General features: G+C 42.7%; 1 protein-coding gene across 1 annotated transcript; it reads left to right on the top strand.

The window, feature by feature from the left end:
* Nucleotides 1–27,009, top strand: LOC110522715 (protein mono-ADP-ribosyltransferase PARP6). Its single transcript, XM_036969213.2, has 21 exons — nt 1–144; nt 342–961; nt 4,362–4,503; nt 6,989–7,138; nt 10,854–10,948; nt 11,126–11,186; nt 13,605–13,762; nt 15,082–15,231; nt 15,510–15,648; nt 19,097–19,228; nt 21,053–21,148; nt 21,578–21,670; nt 21,766–21,891; nt 23,813–23,878; nt 23,983–24,099; nt 24,267–24,379; nt 24,461–24,533; nt 25,071–25,220; nt 25,361–25,424; nt 25,620–25,704; nt 25,970–27,009. Exons 3-21 carry the CDS (start codon nt 4,501–4,503, stop codon nt 26,064–26,066), a joined length of 1,968 nt encoding a protein of 655 aa, XP_036825108.2. The 5' UTR covers nt 1–144; nt 342–961; nt 4,362–4,500; the 3' UTR covers nt 26,067–27,009.
* The last annotated feature ends 382 nt before the right edge of the window (nt 27,010–27,391 follow it).

A 27,391-nucleotide genomic window follows, 5' to 3' on the forward strand; every position in this document is an offset into this window, starting at 1 on the left:
AGCCCCTCCCGTGTTGGCAAGATAGCACAAATAGATTTGGGACCAGGCTACAGGCTACCAGACTACCCCTCATTCTGTAAATTATTTATAGTACACGAAGGTCTCCGACATGGCACATACAAATCACGTTGAACTAAATTGAAGGTATGTGTTGAAATGGGTTTCTATCCAAACCTTACAATAAACTAACTATGACTTGAATAGATTAACAGAGAGACCTAAAGTGTTTTGATCACATCTATTTTCTCTTGATACCTCAATCTCCCTAATAACCCTCTCCTCTCCTCTCCTCTCCTCTCCTCTCCTCTCCTCTCCTCTCCTCTCCTCTCCTCATGGGTCAGTTTTTTGTGATCAGCCTCCTACAGGACCTACAGCTGACAGACAGACAGACAGACAGACAGACAGACAGACAGACAGACAGACAGACAGACAGACAGACAGACAGACAAGCAGGCAGACAGACAGACAGACAGACAGGCAGACAGACAGACAGACAGACAGGCAGACAGACAGACAGACAGAAAGAAAGGGCAGACAGACAGAAGGACAATCAGAAAGAAAGGGCAGGCAGGAATGCAGGCAGACAGACAGACGAGCAGACAGGCAGGCAGGGCAGGGCAGGCAAGCAAGCAGACAGACAGACACCCACAGACCTTTCGTATTACCATTGGGAGTCACAGATACAGTTTAGTGTGGATTACCTGGATTACTGCACGCCGACAGTCGCTCCATACGGACTGGAACCTGCTTCCTATGAACAATGGAACAGATGCCTTTACAAATGTGTTAAGGGTTACTCCTTTTGATTGGATCCTGTTCATATTACTTTTCTTTGCCTTTTCTTTTTGTCCTTTTTTTCCTATTTCAGTTTTTATTTTTATTTTCTTTTTTACATTGGAGTTCCAGCGACTTTTTATAAATTAACCCATTGGACACTGCGGGTTCTCCTGTTCTCGAAAAGGTAAGAATGGAATTATTGTTATTTATACAACGGGTGGGTCTAATCCTGCATGCTGATTGGTTAAATTCATCCTTATTTGAATATTTTGGTAACCCGTTGTATAAAAATCTATAATTCCTTAAATGCACCACAGTGACAGTGGACTGTTTATCTTGTCTTTTATAGTACATCCTGGCATGTCTTTTATTTTTTATTTTGGGGTATTTTACCCCTCCTTTTTCTCCCCAATTTCAATCTTATCTCATCGCTGCAACTCCCCAACGGGCTCGGGGGAGACAAAGGTGGAGTCATGTGTCCTCCAGAAACCTCGCTCCTTAACACCCGCCAGCTTAACACCAAATCCAGCCGCACCAATGTGTCGGAGGAAACACTGTTCAACTGGCGATCGAGGTCAGCCTGCAGGCACCTGGACCGCCACAAGGAGTCGCTAGATTATGATGAGCCAAGTAAAGCCTCCCAGGCCAAATCCTCCCCTAACCCGGATGACGCTGGCCCAATTGGGCATCATCCTATGGGACTCCAGGCCACGGCCGGTTGTGGCACAGCCCAGGATATAAAACCGTGTCTATAGTAATGCCTTGACCGCTGCGCCACTCGAGAGGCTAAATCCTGGTATTTCTTGATCACATATGAGCCTAGTGGTTAGGGGCGGCAGGGTAGCCTAGTGGTTAGAGCGTTGGACTAGTAACCGAAAGGTTGCAAGTTCAAACCCCTGAGCTGACAAGGTACAAATCTGTCGTTCTGCCCCTGAACAGGCAGTTAACCCACTGTTCATTGAAAATAAGAATTTGTTCTTAACTGACTTGCCTAGTAAAATAAAAAACATTAGAGCCCTTAGCAGAATCAACAGGTGGACTAAGAATCAGAATCAACTTGTTGAACTTGTTGAGGTATCCCGTATGGGGCAAAAAAACATTGTGTCAAATACACGTAGATACATTTCCATCTTTGCTCAAATGCAGATAATGCCCGAGAGTATTGCAGATAATGCCTGACAGTATTCCAGAAATGCAGGTAATGCCCGACAGTATTCCAGAAATGCATGGCTATAACATCTAGTCTACAGGATGGCCAAAGTGGTTCCTAAATGACTCTTATTTTCGATCAGGGGAGAATTTTTTGGGGGGGGCCACAAAGCCAAAACTTTGGCCGTGGTATAATTTTGATTGTGAAGGGTGAGTTAAAAAAAAGAAAGTTTTTTCAAAAGTGTAGGTCGACCTCTACTTCCAATGAGTGATAGTATACAGCCCAACAGTGGACGGTTACCAGTGGTATTGGTGCATTCGTAACCAAGTGGGAAGTGGGAATTCTCCATATGCCCCCCCCCCCCCCCCCCCCCCCTCCCAACTGGTAATTACTAGTTAAATCAGCCATGTATCCTCACAAGGGGAATGGAGGCTTGTTGTGTGCAGCAGGGAGGGGCAAATTGAATGCAAGATTCACAACAACAAAATGAATGACATTGTTAATACATTTCTAGCCTGTCTAACAGGGTAAAATTGTTGATGTGTTATGCTCAACCCGCCCAGTTTTTACCCACAAAACACCAGAATTGACCATTAGATGTTCAATGTTTCTTTTGAAAGAAATATTGAACACAGATATATATATATATATATCTATAAAGTTTTACAGTATTAAAATAAGAGTTCAGTTCACGTAACAGGGTTGAATCACCAATCACATTAAAATACACAATAATCTACATAAATGACTTTGTCTAAGATACAAAATAACCAGGGCTTTACAATGATGGTGAAACTTCAGGAAATGTTTTTTTGGGGGGGTTTAGTGGGTTAAAATCTTCCTAGAAGTCACCTAGGGTACAAAGAAAATGGAAATCGTCAAAATGCAGAAATCGCTCTGCAAATTCATGGTTGCCAAAATTCTAATAGTATTCTAATATTCTAATTCTAATAGTATTCTAATATTCTAATTCTAATAGTATTCTAATATTCTAATTCTAATAGTATTCTAATATTCTAATTCTAATAGTATTCTAATATTCTAATTCTAATAATATTCTAATATTCTAATTCTAATAGTATTCTAATATTCTAATTCTAATAGTATTCTAATATTCTAATTCTAATAGTATTCTAATATTCTAATTCTAATAGTATTCTAATATTCTAATTCTAATAGTATTCTAATATTCTAATTCTAATAGTTTGCCAAATGTCACTATACCGTATGTGACAAAACAAGCAAGTGTAGAGAATCCTTGCACCATCTAAACCGCAATAAAATATATTTATTTTCAAAAACAAACAAAATATTGTATACTGAACAAAAAGGAAAATCAGTCCATATTCATTATGCCCTAATCTATAGATTTCACATGACTGGGCAGGGGCGCAGCCATGGCTGGGCCTGGGAGGGCAAAGGCCCACCCACAATCAGAATTAGATTTTCTATATTTTTTAATACAGACAGAAATACTCCTCAGTTTCATCAGCTGTCCAGGTCCCGTTCAATGGCAATTAAATAGTTTGTCTTGCCCATTCAACCTCTGGATGGCATACCATGTCTCAATGCTTAAAAATCATTATCCTGCCCTTTCCTGCAATCAAATGACCTAGTGGCCTCATGGGTGGAATGTTATTCATATTTTTCATAATTTCATAATTAATATTTTTAAAATGACATGGAAAATCCAGTGTTTCTATGTCAAAACAGTTTTGTTATATTTCAGTCTTCTGTGATGTATATAAAGTGTAATATTGGGATGCAAACTCAAAATGTAACACATTTCTCTATATCTGACTTGGTCCAGGTGTCTTCTCTTCTTTAAGCCCATATCCATGTGTGTGTGAGGTGTTTCCTTTTGTTCTTAAAATAGATTTGTTAAAGATTACCAGGAAACACTCTGTGTGATCCTGATTTAGCTCACTGCAGTAACAAGTTAACCCGTCTCCTCTTCCTTCATCTACACTAATTGAAGTGGATTTAACAAGTGACATCAATAAGGGATCACAGCTTTCACCTGAATTCACCTGGTCAGTCTGTGTCATTGAAAGAGCAGGTGTTCCTAATGTTTTGTCCACTCAGTGTATATATAAGTACTGAGGGGACTAATGTACACTCAGTGTATATATAAGTACTGAGGGGACTAATGTACACTCAGTGTATATATAAGTACTGAGGGGACTAATGTACACTCAGTGTATATATAAGTACTGAGGGGACTAATGTACACTCAGTGTATATATAAGTACTGAGGGGACTAATGTATACTCAGTGTATATATATATAAGTACTGAGGGGACTAATGTACACTCAGTGTATATATAAGTACTGAGGGGACTAATGTACACTCAGTGTATATATAAGTACTGAGAGAACTAATATACACTCAGTGTATATATAAGTACTAATGTACACTAATTTATTGTTGCAGATGCGATCACCATGGGGACAGGTAAAGTGTTTAAGATCATATGTGTTGACTACCACAACAACCTGCTGGTTTACATCATCGATCACTACTGGACTGGAGAGTGAAGACTGTCGTTGAAGAGGAGCCAAGAACTGACCAGATGGCGAGTCCATGTTTCTATTGTGTAAATATGTCATGTACAGCCTCCTCCCTCTGTCTGTTACTTTCTCATGCCTCCTCCCTCTTTCCATCTGTAGTCTACAGTACAGTTAACCTGTATGACTACAGTACAGTTAACCTGTATAACTACAGTACAGTTAACCTGTATGACTACAGTACAGTTAACCTGTATAACTACAGTACAGTTAACCTGTATGACTACAGTACAGTTAACCTGTATGACTACAGTACAGTTAACCTGTATTAACCTGTATAACTACAGTACAGTTAACCTGTATTAACCTGTATAACTACAGTACAGTTAACCTGTATTAACCTGTATGACTACAGTACAGTTAACCTGTATGACTACAGTACAGTTAACCTGTATAACTACAGTACAGTTAACCTGTATTAACCTGTATAACTACAGTACAGTTAACCTGTATTAACCTGTATGACTACAGTACAGTTAACCTGTATGACTACAGTACAGTTAACCTGTATGACTACAGTACAGTTAACCTGTATGACTACAGTACAGTTAACCTGTATGACTACAGTACAGTTAACCTGTATTAACCTATATGACTATAGTACAGTTAACCTGTATGACTACAGTACAGTTAACCTGTATGACTACAGTACAGTTAACCTGTATGACTACAGTACAGTTAACCTGTATGACTACAGTACAGTTAACCTGTATGACTACAGTACAGTTAACCTGTATTAACCTATATGACTATAGTACAGTTAACCTGTATAACTACAGTACAGTTAACCTGTATTAACCTGTATGACTACAGTACAGTTAACCTATATGACTACAGTACAGTTAACCTGTATAACTACAGTACAGTTAACCTGTATTAACCTGTATGACTACAGTACAGTTAACCTGTATAACTACAGTACAGTTAACCTGTATTAACCTGTATGACTACAGTACAGTTAACCTGTATTAACCTGTATGACTACAGTACAGTTAACCTGTATTAACCTGTATGACTACAGTACAGTTAACCTGTATGACTACAGTACAGTTAACCTGTATGACTACAGTACAGTTAACCTGTATTAACCTGTATAACTACAGTACAGTTAACCTGTATTAACCTGTATGACTACAGTACAGTTAACCTGTATAACTGCAGTACAGTTAACCTGTATTAACCTATATGACTACAGTACAGTTAACCTGTATTAACCTGTATAACTACAGTACAGTTAACCTGTATTAACCTGGATGACTACAGTACAGTTAACCTGTATTAACCTGTATGACTACAGTACAGTTAACCTGTATGACTACAGTACAGTTAACCTGTATTAACCTATATGACTATAGTACAGTTAACCTGTATAACTACAGTACAGTTAACCTGTATTAACCTGTATGACTACAGTACAGTTAACCTGTATGACTACAGTACAGTTAACCTGTATGACTACAGTACAGTTAACCTGTATGACTACAGTACAGTTAACCTGTATTAACCTGTATGACTACAGTACAGTTAACCTGTATTAACCTGTATGACTACAGTACAGTTAACCTGTATGACTACAGTACAGTTAACCTGTATGACTACAGTACAGTTAACCTGTGTGACTACAGTACAGTTAACCTGTATTAACCTGTATAACTACAGTACAGTTAACCTGTATTAATCTGTATGACTACAGTACAGTTAACCTGTATGACTACAGTACAGTTAACCTGTGTGACTACAGTACAGTTAACCTGTATTAACCTGTATAACTACAGTACAGTTAACCTGTATTAATCTGTATAACTACAGTACAGTTAACCTGTATTAACCTGTATGACTACAGTACAGTTAACCTGTATTAACCTGTATGACTACAGTACAGTTAACCTGTATTAATCTGTATGACTACAGTACAGTTAACCTGTATGACTACAGTACAGTTAACCTGTATTAACCTGTATGACTACAGTACAGTTAACCTGTATGACTACAGTACAGTTAACCTGTATGACTACAGTACAGTTAACCTGTATTAACCTGTATGACTACAGTACAGTTAACCTGTATTAACCTGTATGACTACAGTACAGTTAACCTGTATGACTACAGTACAGTTAACCTGTATGACTACAGTACAGTTAACCTGTATAACTACAGTACAGTTAACCTGTATTAACCTATATGACTATAGTACAGTTAACCTGTATTAACCTGTATGACTATAGTACAGTTAACCTGTATGACTACAGTACAGTTAACCTGTATAACTACAGTACAGTTAACCTGTATAACTACAGTACAGTTAACCTGTATAACTACAGTACAGTTAACCTGTATAACTACAGTACAGTTAACCTGTATAACTACAGTACAGTTAACCTGTATAACTACAGTACAGTTAACCTGTATAACTACAGTACAGTTAACCTGTATGACTACAGTTCAGTTAACCTGTATGACTCAAAGCGTCCTTCCATTTTTGACCAACAACAGGACATTGAGTGTCAGCGCTGGACCAACAACCAATCCGATGAGTGCCACTGTACTGATAACCAATCAGAAGAGTGTGACTGGACGGACAACCAATCGGATGAAGTGGAGAGTTGGACCGAGGAGTTGGAGGAGTTCTTATGCGAAATCCATGTAAAAATGTTCATACAGTAGCTCACAATGGAGCTATATGGGTTGATGTACCGTAGCTCTCAATTATGCTATATGGGTTGATGTACCGTAGCTCTCAATGGAGCTATATGGGTTGATGTACCGTAGCTCTCAATGGTGCTATATGGGTTGATGTACCGTAGCTCTCAATGGAGCTATATGGGTTGATGTAGAGTAGCTGACAATGGTGCTATATGGGTTGATGTACCGTAGCTCTCAATGGTGCTATATGGGTTGATGTACAGTAGCTCACAATGGAGCTATATGGGTTGATGTACAGTAGCTCACAATGGAGCTATATGGGTTGATGTACAGTAGCTTTCAATGGTGCTATATGGGTTGATGTACAGTAGCTCACAATGGTGCAATATGGGTTGATGTACCGTAGCTCTCAATGGAGCTATATGGGTTGATGTACCGTAGCTCTCAATGGTGCTATATGGGTTTATGTACAGTAGCTCTCAATGGAGCTATATGGGTTGATGTACAGTAGCTCACAATGGAGCTATATGGGTTGATGTACCATAGCTCTCAATGGGTCCCATTATGTCTGGCGAAAACCAGCCATATGGGTTGATGTACAGTAGCTCACAATGGTTGATGTAGAGCCGTGAAAATGTATTTGTCCTATTTCTGATTTTCTCTATTTTTGTATATTTCTGACATTGTCAGATCTTCAACCAAAAACCTAATATCAGATAATTTATTTAAGGCAAGTCAGTTAAGAACAAATTCTTATTTTCAATGACGGCCTAGGAACAGTGCCTGTTCAGGTTGTCAGCTCGGGATATGAACTTGCAACCTTTCGGTTACTAGTCCAACGCTCTAACCACTAGGCTACCCTGCCGCCCCTGAGTTCACAAATAACTCCAAAAACATGTATACTTAGTTTAATTTTTTTTTGTAATTAACAAAGTTATACAACACCCAATTCCCCTGTGTGAGAACATTATAATGCCCCCTTACGCTCAGTAACTGGTTGTGCCACCTTTAGCTGCAATGACTGGTTTTCGCCAGACATAATGGGACCCGTCTCATCCTTAAAGACTCCTGTTTTTCAAAAAGCACCTGGATGATCATCAAGACTCTTGGAAGAATGTTCTATGGACAGATGAGTCAAAAGTATAACGTAATGGACGACATGGGTCCCATTATGCCTGGTGAAAACCAAGCACTGCACAGTAAGATCCTCATTTTGTACATATTTTTTAATTTAACCTTTATTGAACTCGGCAAGTCAGATAAAGAACAAATTCTTATTTTCAATGATGACCTAGGAGCAGTGGGTTAACTGCCTTGTTCAGGGGGAGAATGACAAATTTTGACCTTGTCATCTTGTGGATTCGATCTTGCAACCTTCACGGTTACTAGTCCAACGCTCTAATCACTAGGCTACCTGCTGACCCTAACGGCACCTGCCGCCTCATACCAATGGTCAAGCATGGGGGTGGTAGTGTAAAGAATGAGTGTAAAGATGACACAGCTAGTTATTGAGTGTAAAGGGGCAATTACTTTTTTCACACAGGGAGAATTGGGTATTGTATAGCTTCATGAAATGAATGAAATAAGTATGTAATTGTTTTGTTATTTGTTCACTCTGGCTCCCTTTATATAATATTAGGTTTTGGTTGAAGATCTGATAACATTCAGTATCAGAAATATGTCAAGTAGAGAAGATTAGAAAGGAGGCAAATCCCTTTTCACAGCACTGTTTTCTGGTTTGTATACAACAGAGGTCCTCTTTCAAAACAAGTCCTAACACAAGCACCATTGGGCTATACAGTATGTAGCAGAGACCCAAAGCAACTTTGCTTGTACGTCTTTGGCTCTGAATGATTCTATCTATGTGTTGTGACTCTCAGTGTGTGGAGATTAGGAATGATTATATCTATGTGTTGTGACTCTCAGTGTGTGGAGATTAGGAATGATTATATCTATGTGTTGTGACTCTCAGTGTGGGGAGATTAGGAATGATTCCATCTATGTGTTGTGACTCTCACTGTGTGGAGATTAGGAATGATTCACGGAGAGCAAGGCTAACGTATAGCCCCTTGACTCTGTTAGCCAGCTGATCCTACAGTACAGCCCCTTGACTCTGTTAGCCAGCTGATCCTACAGTACAGCCTCTTGACTCTGTTAGCCAGCTGATCCTACAGTACAGCCCCTTGACTCTGTTAGCCAGCTGATCCTACAGTACAGCCCCTTGACTGTTAGCCAGCTGATCCTACAGTACAGCCCCTTGACTCTGTTAGCCAGCTGATCCTACAGTACAGCCCCTTGACTCTGTTAGCCAGCTGATCATACAGTACAGCCCCTGAGCTCTCCTCAGAGTACATGCATATTTTAAGTAATTTAGCAGGCCACTCACGATCAGTCCATTCAGCTAAAGTAGCAAAAATAACCACATATCAGAATCCTTACAAGCTAAATCTTCTTCGACATGCGTACAAAATCAGCGTTAGTAACGGAAACACTAGTAGCCTGCTTCGTTGTTTTGTAGGTTTGTTAGGAGGCACTGACCCCGTGAAACATCTGATCAGAACTTCCCATGGACTGTAACGCATTAGTGGCATTTTGTGTACTCCCTGTTGTATTCTCTGTTGTTACTTCCTGTTGTATTCTCTGTTGTACTTCCTGTTGTATTCTCTGTTGTACTTCCTGTTGTATTCTCTGTTGTACTTCCTGTTGTACTCTCTGTTGTACTCTCTGTTATACTCTCTGTTGTATGTTGTACTCCCTGTTGTATTCTCTGCTGTACTTCCTGTTGTACTTCCTGTTGTATTCTCTGTTGTACTTCCTGTTGTATTCTCTGTTGTACTCCCTGTTGTATTCTCTGTTGTACTTCCTGTTGTACTCTCTGTTGTACTCTCTGTTATACTCTCTGTTGTATGTTGTACTCCCTGTTGTATTCTCTGTTGTACTTCCTGTTGTATTCTCTGTTGTACTTCCTGTTGTATTCTCTGTTGTACCCTCTGTTGTATGTTGTACTCCCTGTTGTATTCTCTGTTGTACTCCCTGTTATATTCTCTGTTGTACTTCCTGTTGTACTCTCTGTTGTATGTTGTTCTCCCTGGTGTACTCCCTGTTGTATTCTCTGTTGTACTCCCTGTTGTATTCTCTGTTGTACTTCCTGTTGTACTCTCTGTTGTACTCTCTGTTGTATGTTGTACTCCCTGTTGTACTCTCTGTTGTATATTGTGCTCTCTGGTGTACTCCCTGTTGTATTCTCTGTTGTACTCCCTGTTGTACTCTCTGTTGTATGTTGTGCTCCCTGGTGTACTCCCTGTTGTATTCTCTGTTGTACTCTCTGTTGTACTCTCTGTTGTACTCTCTGTTGTACTCCCTGTTGTATTCTCTGTTGTACTCTCTGTTGTACTCCCTGTTGTATTTGAAGGTATTGTGTTCAGTGTAATATTCTATTTTACTCTCTGTCATGGCCATCTGGTTTTGTTCATTAGGTGTGGTTGTGTGTGTGGTTGTGTGTCAATGCTGTGGTGTTAACTGGTTATTTTCTCTCTCTCTCTCTTTCTCTCTCTCTCTCTCTCTCTCTGGCTCTCTCTCTCGCTCTCGCTCTCTCCCCCCCCCCTCTCTCTCTCTCTCTGTGTTCTTTTTGAAGCTATTCTGTCTAGTACTGTTTAAGGTAGTTAACTAACAGGGTTTGTCTCTAAGGTACATGTGTTGTTGTCTCTCTCTGTAGGAGGGCTGTGCTACTGACCTCTACAGACATCCTCAGCTGGACATGGACATAGATTCGGTGAAGGCCATCTACGCTGACACGGCTGTCTCCGTCAGGTACGACAAGTTACATAGAAACCTTGGCATTGCTTCACTTACTGACAGAGATAGTAGGATGTGGTTTGAGTTAACGGGGGGGGGGGGGGTGACTAGAGTGTAAATGACTAGAGAGTAAAGGACTAGAGTGTAAATGACTCATGACCTTCTTCCTGTCTTCTTCTTCCTCCTCTCCAGAGAGCATGGGTCTATTGACGATGTGGACGTTGACATGCTAATCAATGTCAGCTTCCTGGATGTGAGTCGACTACACTACTCACCATAATCATGATATGCATCACATACAAGTATATATTTTAAGTTCTATATATAGATGTCCCTGGGGATCTTCCCATGTTGATGTCCCTGGGGATCTTCCCATGTTGATGTCCCTGGGGATCTTCCCATGTTGATGTCCCTGGGGATCTTCCCATGTTGATGTCCCTGGGGATTTTCCCTTGTTGATGTCCCTGGGGATCTTCCCATGTTGATGTCCCTGGGGATCTTCCCATGTTGATGTCCCTGGGAATTTTCCCTTGTTGATGTCCCTGGGAATCTTCCCATGTTGATGTCCCTGGGGATCTTCCCATGTTGATGTCCCTGGGGATCTTTCCATGTTGATGTCCCTGGGGATTTTCCCTTGTTGACGTCCCTGGGGATCTTCCCATGTTGTTTAGGATATCCCTGGGGATCTTCCCATGTTGATGTCCCTGGGGATCTTCTCATGTTGTCTAGGATGTCCCTGAGGATCTTCCCATGTTGATGTCCCTGGGGATTTTCCCTTGTTGACGTCCCTGGGGATCTTCCCATGTTGATGTCCTTGGGGATCTTCCCATGTTGATGTCCCTGGGGATTTTCCCTTGTTGATGTCCCTGGTAATCTTCCCATGTTGATGTCCCTGGGGATCTTCCCATGTTGATGTCCCTGGGGATCTTCCCATGTTGATGTCCCTGGGGATTTTCCCTTGTTGACGTCCCTGGGGATCTTCCCATGTTGTCTAGGATATCCCTGGGGATCTTCCCATGTTGATGTCCCTGGGGATCTTCCCTTGTTGATGTCCCTGGGGATCTTCCCATGTTGATGTCCCTGGGGATTTTCTCATGTTGTCTAGGATGTCCCTGAGGATCTTCCCATGTTGATGTCCCTGGGGATTTTCCCTTGTTGACGTCCCTGGGGATCTTCCCATGTTGTCTAGGATATCCCTGGGGATCTTCCCATGTCGATGTCCCTGGGGATCTTCCCTTGTTGATGTCCCTGGGGATCTTCCCATGTTGATGTCCCTGGGGATCTTCTCATGTTGTCTAGGATGTCCTTGAGGATCTTCCCATGTTGATGTCCCTGGGGATCTTCCCTTGTTGATGTCCCTGGGGATCTTCCCATGTTGATGTCCCTGGGAATCTTCCCATGTTGATGTCCCTGGGGATCTTCTCATGTTGATGTCCCTGGGGATCTTCCCTTGTTGATGTCCCTGGGGATCTTCCCTTATTGATGTCCCTGGGGATCTTCCCATGTCGATGTCCCTGGGGATCTTCCCATGTTGTTGTCCCTGGGGATCTTCCCATGTCGATGTCCCTGGGGATCTTCCCATGTCGATGTCCCTGGGGATCTTCCCTTGTTGATGTCCCTGGGGATCTTCCCTTGTTGATGTCCCTGGGGATCTTCCCTTGTTGATGTCCCTGGGGATCTTCCCATGTCGATGTCCCTGGGGATCTTCCCATGTTGTCTAGGATGTCCCTGGGGATCTTCTCATGTTGATGTCCCTGGGGATCTTCCCTTGTTGATGTCCCTGGGGATCTTCCCATGTTGATGTCCCTGGGGATCTTCTCATGTTGTCCTAGGATGTCCCTGAGGATCTTCCCATGTTGATGTCCCTGGGGATCTTCCCTTGTTGATGTCCCTGGGGATCTTCCCATGTTGATGTCCCTGGGGATCTTCCCTTGTTGATGTCCCTGGGGATCTTCCCATGTCGATGTCCCTGGGGATCTTCCCATGTTGTCTAGGATGTCCCTGGGGATCTTCTCATGTTGATGTCCCTGGGGATCTTCCCTTGTTGATGTCCCTGGGGATCTTCCCATGTTGATGTCCCTGGGGATCTTCTCATGTTGTCTAGGATGTCCCTGAGGATCTTCCCATGTTGATGTCCCTGGGGATCTTCCCTTGTTGATGTCCCTGGGGATCTCCCCATGTTGATGTCCCTGGGGATCTTCCCATGTTGATGTCCCTGGGGATCTTCCCATGTTGATGTCCCTGGGGATCTTCTCATGTTGATGTCCCTGGGGATTTTCCCTTGTCGATGTCCCTGGGGATCTTCCCATGTCGATGTCCCTGGGGATCTTCCCATGTTGATGTCCCTGGGGATCTTCCCATGTCAATGTCCCTGGGGATCTTCCCATGTCGATGTCCCTGGGGATCTTCCCTTGTTGATGTCCCTGGGGATCTTCCCTTGTTGATGTCCCTGGGGATCTTCCCTTGTTGATGTCCCTGGGGATCTTCCCATGTCGATGTCCCTGGGGATCTTCCCATGTTGTCTAGGATGTCCCTGGGGATCTTCTCATGTTGATGTCCCTGGGGATCTTCTCATGTTGTCTAGGATGTCCCTGGGGATCTTCCCATGTTGTCTAGGATGTCCCTGGGGATCTTTCCATGTTTCTGACACAGTTTCCTGTCTTGTCTCCAGGATGAAGTAGCCAGGGCCTGGAAGATCATCCCAACAGAGCCTATTATTGTCCGGCTGCGCTTCTCACTGTCCCAATACCTGAATGGACCAGCACCCTCTGTGGAGGTGTTCCAACCTTCTAACAGAGAAGGATTCAGCCTGGGACTACAGCTGCAGAAGTGAGCATCATAAGACTCCCTATAGACCTAGAGTTCTATTCTAGTCTAGTCTAGTCTAGTTTAGTCTAGTCTAGTCTAGATTAGTCTAGTCTAGATTAGTCTAGTCTAGATTAGTCTAGTTTAGTCTAGTCTAGTCTAGTCTAGTTTAGATTAGAATAGTCTAGTCTAATTTAGTCTAGACTAGATTAGTCTAGTCTAGTTTAGATTAGTCTAGTCTAGTCTAGAGTAGTCTAGTCCAGTTTAGATTAGTCTAGTCTTGTTTAGATTAGTCTTGTCTAGTTTAGTTTAGTCTAGTCTAGATTAGTGTAGTCTAGACTAGATTAGTCTAGTCTAGTTTAGTTTTAGTCTAGATTAGTCTAGTCTAGGCTAGACTAGATTAGTCTATTCTAGATTAGATTAGATTAGTCTAGTCTAATTTAGTCTAGACTAGATTAGTCTAGTCTAGTTTAGATTAGTCTAGTCTAGTCTAGAGTAGTCTAGTCTAGTTTAGATTAGTCTAGTCTTGTTTAGATTAGTCTTATCTAGTTTAGTTTAGTCTAGTCTAGATTAGTCTAGATTAGATTAGTCTAGTCTAATTTTGTCTAGTTTAGATTAGTCTAGTCTAGTCTAGTCTAGAGATTTCAAATCACACTCTGTACATAGGTTTTAATATTAAAACTACTAAGAATGTGAAAAGATACATCTGTGGAGGCAATGGAGTGGACAGAACAAAAAGCAAAGCAATGGACGTCAGTGATGACATCTCTCTCCTTCTTCCTCCTCCTCCTTCTCCTCTCTCTCTCTCTCTCTCCTTCTTCCTCCTCCTCCTCCTCCTTCTCCTCTCTCTCTCTCTCTCTCTCTCTCTCCTTCTTCCTCCTCCTCCTTCTCCTCTCTCTCTCTCTCTCTCTCCTTCTTCCTCCTCCTCCTTCTCCTCTCTCTCTCTCTCTCTCTCTCTCCTTCTTCCTCCTCCTCCTTCTCCTCTCTCTCTCTCTCTCTCTCTCTCCTTCTTCCTCCTCCTCCTTCTCCTCTCTCTCTCTCTCTCTCCTTCTTCCTCCTCCTCCTTCTCCTCTCTCTCTCTCTCTCTCTCTCTCTCTCCTTCTTCCTCCTCCTCCTTCTCCTCTCTCTCTCTCTCCTTCTTCCTCCTCCTCCTTCTCCGCTCTCTCTCTCTCTCCTTCTTCCTCCTCCTCCTTCTCCCCTCTCTCTCTCTCTCTCTCTCTCTCTCTTTCTCTCTCTCCTTCTTCCTCCTCCTCCTTCTCCTCTCTCTCTCTCTCTCTCTCTCTCTCTCTCCTTCTTCTTCCTCCTCCTCCTCCTCCTCCTTCTCCTCTCTCTCTCTCTCTCAGGGTCATCTCTAGCTTTGTGTCCCAGCAGTGGAAGTACCTGAGTAATGAAACCCTCACGGCCCAACAGAAGACCAGACACACTTGGTTCAAACCTGGAGGAACCATCAAGAGGTTCAGGGCTGGACTCAGCATCCTCTCGCCCATGTCCAAGTACACAGCTGCAGTCCACACTCAGCCTCAGTGCACTTCTGTATCATTAGCCCAGTGGTGTATTCTGAATAGGTTTAAGCAATATGACATCAATTCCATCCAACCTATTAGAAGGCAAGGTGAAGGAATTACCAAATTTCACAAACCTATCAAATCCTCAGATATACAAGAGTGGTTAATGTTAGGTCTAAGGGTTGTTTCTCCAAAGGCTTGTAGTTTCATGGATCTTTCGTTCTCAGTGTCATCACATTCTCTGCTCCCTTCCCTGTGTGACCCAGGTCCAGTGGCCAGGAGCATGTTCTGAAGGTGAAGATGATTGGACCGGAGCTGAAAGTGAATCGCCTTATGAATCGGACAATGGCTTACACCATCAAGAACACCAGAGGAGAACTCCTCACGTACACAACTAATGGCAAGGTATGGCCAGGACCTATCATCAGCTATCCTCAACTACCTACCTATTATGGCCAGGACCTCATCATCAGCTAGGTAGTACCTTTTTTGGTTCCATGTGGAACCCTTTTAAGTTCCTCTGTGGAAAGGGTTCTACATGGAACCCAAAAGGGAACTAAAAGCGTTCTGGAACCAAACCAAATCAAATCAAATGTATTTATATAGCCCTTCGTACATCAGCTGATATCTCAAAGTGCTGTACAGAAACCCAGCCTAAAACCCCAAACAGCAAGCAATGCAGGTGTAGAAGCACGGTGGCTAGGAAAAACTCCCTAGAAAGGCCAAAACCTAGGAAGAAACCTAGAGAGGAACCAGGCTATGTGGGGTGGCCAGTCCTCTTCTGGCTGTGCCGGGTGGAGATTATAACAAAACATGGTCAAGATGTTCAAATGTTCATAAATGACCAGCATGGTCGAATAATAATAAGGCAGAATAGTTGAAACTGGAGCAGCAGCACAGTCAGGTGGACTGGGGACAGCAAGGAGTCATCATGTCAGGTAGTCCTGGGGCATGGTCCTAGGGCTCAGGTCCTCCGAGAGAGAGAAAGAAAGAGAGAATTAGAGAGAGCATATGTGGGATGGCCAGTCCTCTTCTGGCTGTGCCGGGTGGAGATTATAACAGAACATGGCCAAGATGTTCAAATGTTCATAAATGACCAGCATGGTCGAATAATAATAAGGCAGAACAGTTGAAACTGGAGCAGCAGCACAGCCAGGTGGACTGGGGACAGCAAGGAGTCATCATGTCAGGTAGTCCTGGGGCATGGTCCTAGGGCTCAGGTCCTCCGAGAGAGAGAAAGAGAGGAGAGAATTAGAGAACGCACACTTAGATTCACACAGGACACCAAATAGGACAGGAGAAGTACTCCAGATATAACAAACTGACCCTAGCCCCCCGACACATAAACTACTGCAGCATAAATACTGGAGGCTGAGACAGGAGGGGTCAGGAGACACTGTGGCCCACTCCGAGGACACCCCCGGACAGGGCCAAACAGGAAGGATATAACCCCACCCACTTTGCCAAAGCACAGCCCCCACACCACTAGAGGGATATCTTCAACCACCAACTTACCATCCTGAGAAAAAGGCTGAGTATAGCCCACAAAGACCTCCGCCACGGCACAACCCAAGGGGGGGGGGGGGGGGGCGCCAACCCAGACAGGATGACCACATCAGTGACTCAACCCACTCAGGTGACGCACCCCCTCCAGGGACGGCATGAGAGAGCCCCAGTAAAGCCAGTGACTCAGCCCCTGTAATAGGGTTAGAGGCAGAGAATCCCAGTGGGAAGAGGGGAACCGGCCAGGCAAAGACAGCAAGGGCGGTTCGTTGCTCCAGAGCCTTTCCGTTCACCCTCCCACTCCTGGGCCAGACTACACTCAATCATATGACCCACTGAAGAGATGAGTCTTCAGTAGAGACTTAAAGGTTGAGACCGAGTTTGCGTCTCTGACATGGGTAGGCAGATCGTTCCATAAAAATGGAGCTCTATAGGAGAAAGCCCTGCCTCCAGCTGTTTGCTTAAAAATTCTAGGGACAATTAGGAGGCCTGCGTCTTGTGACCGTAGCGTACGTGTAGGTATGTACGGCAGGACCAAATCAGAGAGATAGGTAGGAGCAAGCCCATGTAATGCTTTGTAGGTTAGCAGTAAAACCTTGAAATCAGCCCTTGCTTTGACAGGAAGCCAGTGTAGAGAGGCTAGCACTGGAGTAATATGATCAAATTTTTGGGTTCTAGTCAGGATTCTAGCAGCCGTATTTAGCACTAACTGAAGTTTATTTAGTGCTTTATCCGGGTAGCCGGAAAGTAGAGCATTGCAGTAGTCTAACCTAGAAGTGACAAAAGCATGGATTAATTTTTCTGCATCATTTTTGGACAGAAAGTTTCTGATTTTTGCAATGTTACGTAGATGGAAAAAAGCTGTCCTTGAAATGGTCTTGATATGTTCTTCAAAAGAGAGATCAGGGTCCAGAGTAACGCCGAGGTCCTTCACAGTTTTATTTGAGACGACTGTACAACCATTAAGATTAATTGTCAGATTCAACAGAAGATCTCTTTGTTTCTTGGGACCTAGAACAAGCATCTCTGTTTTGTCCGAGTTTAAAAGTAGAAAGTTTGCAGCCATCCACTTCCTTATGTCTGAAACACATTCTTCTAGCAAGGGCAATTTTGGGGCTTCACCGTGTTTAATTGAGATGTACAGCTGTGTGTCATCCGCATAGCAGTGAAAGTTAACATTATGTTTTCGAATAACATCCCCAAGAGGTAAAATATATAGTGAAAACAATAGTGGTCCTAAAACGGAACCTTGAGGAACACCGAAATTTACAGTTGATTTGTCAGAGGACAAACCATTCACAGAGACAAACTGATATCTTTCCGACAGATAAGATCTAAACCAGGCCAGAACTTGTCCGTGTAGACCAATTTGGGTTTCCAATCTCTCCAAAAGAATGTGGTGATCGATGGTATCAAAAGCAGCACTAAGGTCTAGGAGCACGAGGACAGATGCAGAGCCTCGGTCCGATGCCATTAAAATGTAATTTACCACCTTCACAAGTGCCGTCTCAGTGCTATGATGGGGTCTAAAACCAGACTGAAGCATTTCGTATACATTGTTTGTCTTCAGGAAGGCAGTGAGTTGTTGCGCAACAGCCTTTTCTAAAATTTTTGAGAGGAATGGAAGATTCGATATAGGCCGATAGTTTTTTATATTTTCTGGGTCAAGGTTTGGCTTTTTCAAGAGAGGCTTTATTACTGCCACTTTTAGTGAGTTTGGTACACATCCGGTGGATAGAGAGCCGTTTATTATGTTCAACATAGGAGGGCCAAGCACAGGAAGCAGCTCTTTCAGTAGTTTAGTTGGAATAGGGTCCAGTATGCAGCTTGAAGGTTTAGAGGCCATGATTATTTTCATCATTGTGTCAAGAGATATAGTACTAAAACACTTGAGCGTCTCTCTTGATCCTAGGTCCTGGCAGAGTTGTGCAGACTCAGGACAACTGAGCTTTGAAGGAATACGCAGATTTAAGGAGGAGTCCGTAATTTGCTTTCTAATAATCATAATCTTTTCCTCAAAGAACCAAAAAGGGTTCTTCTAAGGGTTCTCCTATTGGGACAGCTGAAGAACCTTTTTAGGTTCTAGATAGCATATTTTTTTCTGAGTGCAGGTCTCATTAATGCCATGTTAGCCTGGTTTCTGTACTCCTATGATTGCTGTGGCAACAAAACACAAATAAATACAGAACCGAGCTAATGCCATATATGGTTACTAAAATGCTTGAAATTGTTGTAACTTGTTTGTGTATTTGCTCATTCAAATTAGCCATCTTCAGTGTCCACATTATTTTCATCATGTTTTGGTTTCTATCCATCCCATGTGACATCACGTCCTCTCTTCTCTCCTCAGAGGGTGGCGGTGTCTGCTGTCAAGTCTCCGGCTCACATCACAACTAAACAGCTGATTGAGCTGCTGTTCTCATCCCAAGCCTTTATTCAGTGCAAGTCAGCCCCCACCCTGCAACATGGGTTCTTAGTACAGGTAAGGACCAATACTTTTGCTCTAACTGACATAATATGCAATTCTGCCTGAACCGTCAGCAAATTTAGTGAATGAGTGAGTGAATGATGTAATGGGCTCTTGTTGAAACTTTGTTGAGAGCATTTATACAGTATCCAGGTTAATCTCAGGTTTTATACAGTATCCAGGTTAATCTCAGGTTTTAAACAGTATCCAGGTTAATCTCAGGTTTTAAACAGTATTCAAGTTAATCTCATGTTGTATACAGTATTCAGGTTAATCTCAGGTTTTAAACAATATCCAGGTTAATCTCAGATTTTATACAGTATCCAGGTTAATCTCAGGTTTTATACAGTATTCAGGTTAATCTCAGGTTTTAAACAGTATCCAGGTTAATCTCAGGTTTTATACAGTATCCAGGTTAATCTCAAGTTTTATACAGTATCCAGGTTAATCTCAGGTTTTATACAGTATCCAGGTTAATCTCAGGTTTTATACAGTATCCAGGTTAATCTCAGGTTTTATACAGTATCCAGGTTAATCTCAGGTTTTAAACAGTATCCAGGTTAATCTCAGGTTTTATACAGTATCCAGGTTAATCTCAAGTTCATACAGTATCCAGGTTAATCTCAGGTTTTATACAGTATCCAGGTTAATCTCAGGTTTTATACAGTATCCAGGTTAATCTCAGGTTTTATACAGTATCCAGGTTAATCTCAGGTTTTATACAGTATCCAGGTTAATCTCAGGTTTTATACAGTATCCAGGTTAATCTCAGGTTTTATACAGTATTCAGGTTAATCTCAGGTTTTATACAGTATTCAGGTTAATCTCAGGTTTTATACAGTACTCAGGTTAATCTCAGGTTTTATACAGTACTCAGGTTAATCTCAGGTTTTATACAGTATTCAGGTTAAGATCAGGTTTTATACAGTATCCAGGTTAATCTCAGGTTTTATACAGTATCCAGGTTAATCTCAGGTTTTATACAGTATCCAGGTTAATCTCAGGTTTTATACAGTACTCAGGTTAATCTCAGGTTTTATACAGTATCCAGGTTAATCTCAGGTTTTATACAGTATCCAGGTTAATCTCAGGTTTTAAACAGTATCCAGGTTAATCTCAGGTTTTATACAGTATCCAGGTTAATCTCAGGTTTTATACAGTATCCAGGTTAATCTCAGGTTTTATACAGTATTCAGGTTAATCTCAGGTTTTATACAGTATCCAGGTTAATCTCAGGTTTTAAACAGTATCCAGGTTAATCTCAGGTTTTATACAGTATCCAGGTTAATCTCAGGTTTTATACAGTATCCAGGTTAATCTCAGGTTTTATACAGTATCCAGGTTAATCTCAGGTTTTATACAGTATCCAGGTTAATCTCAGGTTTTATACAGTATCCAGGTTAATCTCAGGTTTTATACAGTATCCAGGTTAATCTCAGATTTTATACAGTATCCAGGTTAATCTCAGGTTTTATACAGTATCCAGGTTAATCTCAGGTTTTATACAGTATTCAGGTTAATCTCATGTTTTATACAGTATCCAGGTTAATCTCAGGTTTTATACAGTATTCAGGTTAATCTCAGGTTTTATACAGTATCCAGGTTAATCTCAGGTTTTATACAGTATCCAGGTTAATCTCAGGTTTTATACAGTACTCAGGTTAATCTCATGTTGTCAGACGGCAAAACAAACCCTTGAACGGCTTGAGGCAAGGCCATTTTTCAGATGTGTTTACTGAGGCAGAAATATAACCACAGTAACGGGGGATATTATCATTTTCTCATCTGCTATAGTAATACGTCATAACATTGACTCATTCCTTTCTGTGTGGATTGTAGGTAATGAAATACGCAGAACAGAGAATCCCCACTCTGAATGAATACTGTGTGGTCTGTGACGAACAACACATCTTTCAATACGCCTCTATGTTGAAGGTATGCTCTCTTAAAACGTCTGTTATTTAGTCCGGATAATTCTGAGACAGTATTGGGGGACAATACATGCTTACTACAACCACATAACAAGGAATTATACATGCAGTATATAAGTAAAGTTAATTCAAAGATTATGTTAACTGGATGGCTTTACTACAGAAATATAGTAGTTACTATAATAGTTTAATTTTATCTGAGTGTTTACAGTCTGCAGTGTGTAGCAGGGAACTGTGTGTGTTTACAGCCTGCAGTGTGTAGCAGGGAACTGTGTGTGTTTACAGCCTGCAGTGTGTAGCAGGGAACTGTGTGTGTTTACAGCCTGCAGTGTGTAGCAGGGAACTGTGTGTGTTTACAGCCTGCAGTGTGTAGCAGGGAACTGTGTGTGTTTACAGCCTGCAGTGTGTAGCAGGGAACTGTGTGTGTTTACAGCCTGCAGTGTGTAGCAGGGAACTGTGCGTGTTTTCTTTCTACACCTTGGGAGTGATGGCAGGAGCTGCAGAGGAGGTGTCGAATGGAGCAGAGGTAAGACAAATACACACACACACACACACATAAACACACACACACACACACACACACCAGTGATTATAACTACTGTACTGGGTTTTGACCTCCAGGTAGTGGACTTGTTGGTAGCCATGTGCCGGGCAGCTCTGGAGTCCTCCCGGAAGAGTATCATCTTCGAGCCATACCCCTCTGTGGTCGACCCATACAACCCCAAGTCTCTGGCCTTCAGTCCCAAGGTACGGAGGTCGACCCCATACAACCCCAAGTCTCTGGCCTTCAGTCCCAAGGTACTGAGGTCGACCCCATACAACCCCAAGTCTCTGGCCTTCAGTCCCAAGGTACTGTTGTCGACCCATACAACCCCAAGTCTCTGGCCTTCAGTCCCAAGGTACTGTTGTCGACCCATACAACCCCAAGTCTCTGGCCTTCAGTCCCAAGGTACTGTTGTCGAACCATACAACCCCAAGTCTCTGGCCTTCAGTCCCAAGGTACTGAGGTCGACCCATACAACCCCAAGTCTCTGGCCTTCAGTCCCAAGGTACTGAGGTCGACCCATACAAACCCAAGTCTCTGGCCTTCAGTACCAAGGTACTGTTGTCGACCCATACAACCCCAAGTCTCTGACCTTCAGTCCCAAGGTACTGTTGTCGACCCATACAACCCCAAGTCTCTGGCCTTCAGTCCCAAGGTATTGAGGTCGACCCATACAACCCCAAGTCTCTGGCCTTCAGTCCCAAGGTACTGGACTAGCACACTGTTCAGGCCACATGACCTCATCAACTCACTGCAGACCTGGCTGATAAATCTGACTTTACAGTGGTGTGAGACCTGGTTGATGAATCCGACTTTACAGTGGTGTGAGACCTGGTTGATGAAGCAGACTTTACAGTAGTGTGAGACCTGGTTGATGAAGCAGACTTTACAGTGGTGTGAGACCTGGTTGATGAAGCAGACTTTACAGGGGTGTGAGACCTGGTTGATGAATCAGACTTTACAGTGGTGTGAGACCTGGTTGATGAAGCAGACTTTACAGTGGTGTGAGACCTGGTTGATGAATCAGACTTTACAGTGGTGTGAGACCTGGTTGATGAAGCAGACTTTACAGTGGTGTGAGACCTGGTTGATGAATCAGACTTTACAGTGGTGTGAGACCTGGTTGATGAAGCAGACTTTACAGTGGTGTGAGACCTGGTTGATGAATCAGACTTTACAGTGGTGTGAGACCTGGCTGATAAATCAGACTTTACAGTGGTGTGAGACCTGGTTGATGAAGCAGACTTTACAGTGGTGTGAGACCTGGTTGATGAAGCAGACTTTACAGTGGTGTGAGACCTGGTTGATAAATCAGACTTTACAGTGGTGTGAGACCTGGCTGATGAAGCAGACTTTACAGTGGTGTGAGACCTGGCTGATGAAGCAGACTTTACAGTGGTGTGAGACCTGGCTGATTGGTGTGAGACCTGGCTGATGAAGCAGACTTTACAGTGGTGTGAGACTTGGCTGATTGGTGTGAGACCTGGCTGATGAATCAGACTTTACAGTGGTGTGAGACCTGGTTGATGAATCAGACTTTACAGTGGTGTGAGACCTGGTTGATGAAGCAGACTTTACAGTGGTGTGAGACCTGGTTGATGAATCAGACTTTACAGTGGTGTGAGACCTGGTTGATGAAGCAGACTTTACAGTGGTGTGAGACCTGGTTGATGAATCAGACTTTACAGTGGTGTGAGACCTGGTTGATGAAGCAGACTTTACAGTGGTGTGAGACCTGGTTGATGAATCAGACTTTACAGTGGTGTGAGACCTGGTTGATGAAGCAGACTTTACAGTGATGTGAGACCTGGCTGATAAATCAGACTTTACAGTGGTGTGAGACCTGGTTGATGAAGCAGACTTTACAGTGGTGTGAGACCTGGCTGATGAAGCAGACTTTACAGTGGTGTGAGACTTGGCTGATTGGTGTGAGACCTGGCTGATGAATCAGACTTTACAGTGGTGTGAGACCTGGTTGATGAATCAGACTTTACAGTGGTGTGAGACCTGGCTGATGAAGCAGACTTTACAGTGCGCACCGAATGTCTGACCATTAAAAGTATCTCTTACAGGTCTTCCTTTTTACTGAAACTAACCTGTATAACGTGTTTACTTCTGTCACAGAAGAAGAGCTACGATCGACTGCAGAAAGCTCTGGACAGCATCATGACCATCAGGGAGATGACCCAGGTGACTAACGCAACCAATGAAATCACACATTCAAACGTTTTCAAATGTCTCTTCATCTACCGACTCATTCACTTTACTATGTATGATCACAAACTGTTTTTCAGGGTCCGTATTCATCAATCAAGAAACAGATGGACTCCATAGATCCTCTTGCTCACCCTCTGCTTCAATGGATCACATCAAGCAACAGATCACATATTGTCAAGCTCCCGCTGAACAGGGTACGCTGGGACAATACCGCTGTGAAAGTTGCTCCCCTGACTGTACTCAAGTCAGATTTTGTTCTGCTCAAAGTGTCAGCCACATGTCCAGCTTCACCCTTATACACCGAACATTCTCTCGTGCGTTTTTCTTTTCCCTAATTATTTTTGTTCCGCCTCCTACATAGCAACTGAAGTTCATGCACACTCCACATCAGTTCCTATTAACCAGTAGCCCTCCTGCTAAAGAAGCACACTTCCGGGTCGCTAGGAAACTATATGGCAGCACCTTCGCATTCCAGTAAGTCTCTCACTCACACACACACACATGCACACACCATTTTATAGTCACTCGAACATCTCTGTCATTCTGTTTCTCCAGTGGTTCCCACATAGAGAACTGGCATTCTATTCTGAGAAATGGACTTGTCAACGCCTCATGCACAAAACTGCAGGTATGTAACACTCAAAGTAACAAACGCATTCATTTCTAAAAAATGTAATCGTAGATAATTGTGCCAAGGGACGACAATTCTAGATCTCCTGTCTATCTGATATGGTAGTCTTTTAAAACGTTAAAAAAAGAAAAGAACAACTTTTTTTTTTCCCTTCAACTCTGATAAAATGGTTGCCTTCAGTTCACCCTTTGTTCAAATGTCCTTCAGTTCAACCTTTGTTCAAATGTCCTTCAGTTCACCCTTTGTTCAAATGTCCTTCAGTTCAACCTTTGTTCAAATGTCCTTCAGTTCACCCTTTGTTCAAATGTCCTTCAGTTCAACCTTTGTTCAAATGTCCTTCAGTTCAACCTTTGTTCAAATGTCCTTCAGTTCACCCTTTGTTCAAATGTCCTTCAGTTCAACCTTTGTTCAAATGTCCTTCAGTTCACCCTTTGTTCAAATGTCCTTCAGTTCAACCTTTGTTCAAATGTCCTTCAGTTCAACCTTTGTTCAAATGTCCTTCAGTTCACCCTTTGTTCAAATGTCCTGTACAAGCTGCATGGTGCTACGTACGGGAAGGGTATCTACCTGAGTCCTGTCTCTAGCGTCTCATATGGATACTCAGGAATGGGTAAAGGACAGCACCACGTGACCACCAAACAGGAGCTGGGCAAACGTTACAACCGTATCAACACCGTACAACAGGTACATCTGAAGACATTGACATACTGTACAACAAAACAGACTACTGGAACAGAATTACATACAGGCACATCTAAGTAAAGAAATGATTTTGTTCCAAGTTATATTGAATGTGTTTTTACAGTAACTCTTTGTCCTTCCAGGAAAGACAGGGCCAGTCCAGGTTTCTTCAGAGCAGGAATTTAAACTGCATCGCACTTTGTGAAGGTACAGAAAACATCAAAATCATCAAAATAAACAGACATGACTGTCCTGCATTTGTAGCCTGAAGCTTATTTGATTGGTCTATGAATCAGGTTTTTCCCAATAGTCTGTCGTGGAGCCCCCCCCCCCCCCCCCCCCCCGGTCTATAAAATGTATAAAGCAATCGATTGACTGATAGATTGATTATTGTTTCCTCAGTGATAACATCAAAGGACCTTCAGAAACATGGGGACACGTGGGTGTGTCCAATATCCGACCACGTCTGTACACGATTCTTCTTTGTGTGAGCATGGAGCTTCAGTAAACTAAACTGACCTTTCAATCCCCTTTCACTGAAACACAACACAGCTATTAGGACTACATACATCAGGGTTGTGTTTATTAGACACCAAATGAAAGAAAACAGACTGAAACAGGGAGCGACTACCATGGACTTGTCCAAAAACACATTTTCTGTTTAAAAATGTTTCGTGCCCTAATGAACACAACCCAAAATCTCTCTCTCTCTCTCTATCTCGCTCTCTCTCTTTCTCTCTCTCTCTCTTTAGGTATGAGAACGGCCAGGTGGGAGATGCCGACATCAACACCCAGGACATAAGGATTGAGCAAGAGATAATACGGGCGATTGAGACTAAGCCTATCTGAGGAGGACATGTGAGACAGAGCTTTAAGTACAGTATGGCTGGAGACAGCTATATGTACAGTAGAGCTCTGGCCAGGGATACACAGCTATATGTACAGTATAGCTCTGGCAGGAGATACACAGCTATATGTACAGTATGGGTCTGGCTGGAGACAGCTATATGTACAGTATGGGTCTGGCTGGGGATACACAGATGGACCCAGTGAGGATAGGGGACTCTTACCATTTAAACACTACTGAAACACTACTACAATGCCGCAGAGCTGGGCTGCCCTGGCCTGGTTACACATGGACCACATAAATCAGGATATCTGAATATCGTATGGACCAATGAGGTACTTTGAATATCATATATGGTCCAATGGGGAACTTGGAATATCATATGGACCAACCCTGAATATCACCAATGGGGAACTCTGAATATCATATGAACCAATGGGGAACTTGGAATATCATATGAACCAATGTGGAACTCTGAATATCATATGAACCAATGGGGAACTTGGAACATCGTATGGACCAATGGGGAGACCTCAGAATATTGCATGGACCAATAGGGAGCTCCACACAGAAAGAAAGAAAGGTGTCCTTACAAAAGGCAGTCACACAAATTTCACATGGAGACCTGATCACTATTGACCTCCAAGGGAATGTCATATTTCATTGTCATTAGAGGCAATAGGATTTGCTATGTGACAGATGTGGAGGGATTTTCCCTTATGAATATCATAATGTGATTATAACACGATTAGGCTTTGCACATTGGTCATCATGCAACTGCCTCTAAAAAAACAAACAATGGAGTTGACTTGCCTTTAAAACATATATCACAATACAGCGAACAGTGGTTTGTATAAGAACATGACTATTCTCGTGCAATACTTTTATAATCATTTCTTATGACCATATTTTTGTATTAAAGTTTGGCGGATTGTTTAACCATTACTTGTTAAATCAGTAAAAATCCATATACACTACCCAGTCTCTCTAACCTACGGACTGAACCATTTAATCACTACACTACCCAGTCTCTCTAACCTACGGACTGAACCATTTAATCACTACACTACCCAGTCTCTCTAACCTACGGACTGAACCATTTAATCACTACACTACCCAGTCTCTCTAACCTACGGACTGAACCATTTAATCACTACACTACCCAGTCTCTCTAACCTGCGGACTGAACCATTTAATCACTACTCAGACCCAGTCTCTCTAACCCACTGGTTCTCAACCCTGGTCCTGGGGGACCCGAAGGGGTGCACATTTTTGTTTTTGCCCTAACTCTACACAGCTGATTCAAATCATCAACTCATCAAAAGGC

This window comes from Oncorhynchus mykiss, chromosome 4 (assembly GCF_057628025.1).
Source record: "Oncorhynchus mykiss isolate SJ-2025 chromosome 4, ASM5762802v1, whole genome shotgun sequence".
In the NCBI taxonomy this organism is placed as follows: domain Eukaryota; kingdom Metazoa; phylum Chordata; class Actinopteri; order Salmoniformes; family Salmonidae; genus Oncorhynchus; species Oncorhynchus mykiss.

What these genes read in the sequence shown, in the direction of transcription:
- LOC110522715 (XM_036969213.2), top strand. An exon ending in AATACGCCTCTATGTTGAAG is followed by an intron (nt 21,149 to 21,577) that starts GTATGCTCTCTT and finishes GTGTGTTTACAG; the next exon opens with CCTGCAGTGTGTAGCAGGGA. An exon ending in CCATCAGGGAGATGACCCAG is followed by an intron (nt 23,879 to 23,982) that starts GTGACTAACGCA and finishes ACTGTTTTTCAG; the next exon opens with GGTCCGTATTCATCAATCAA.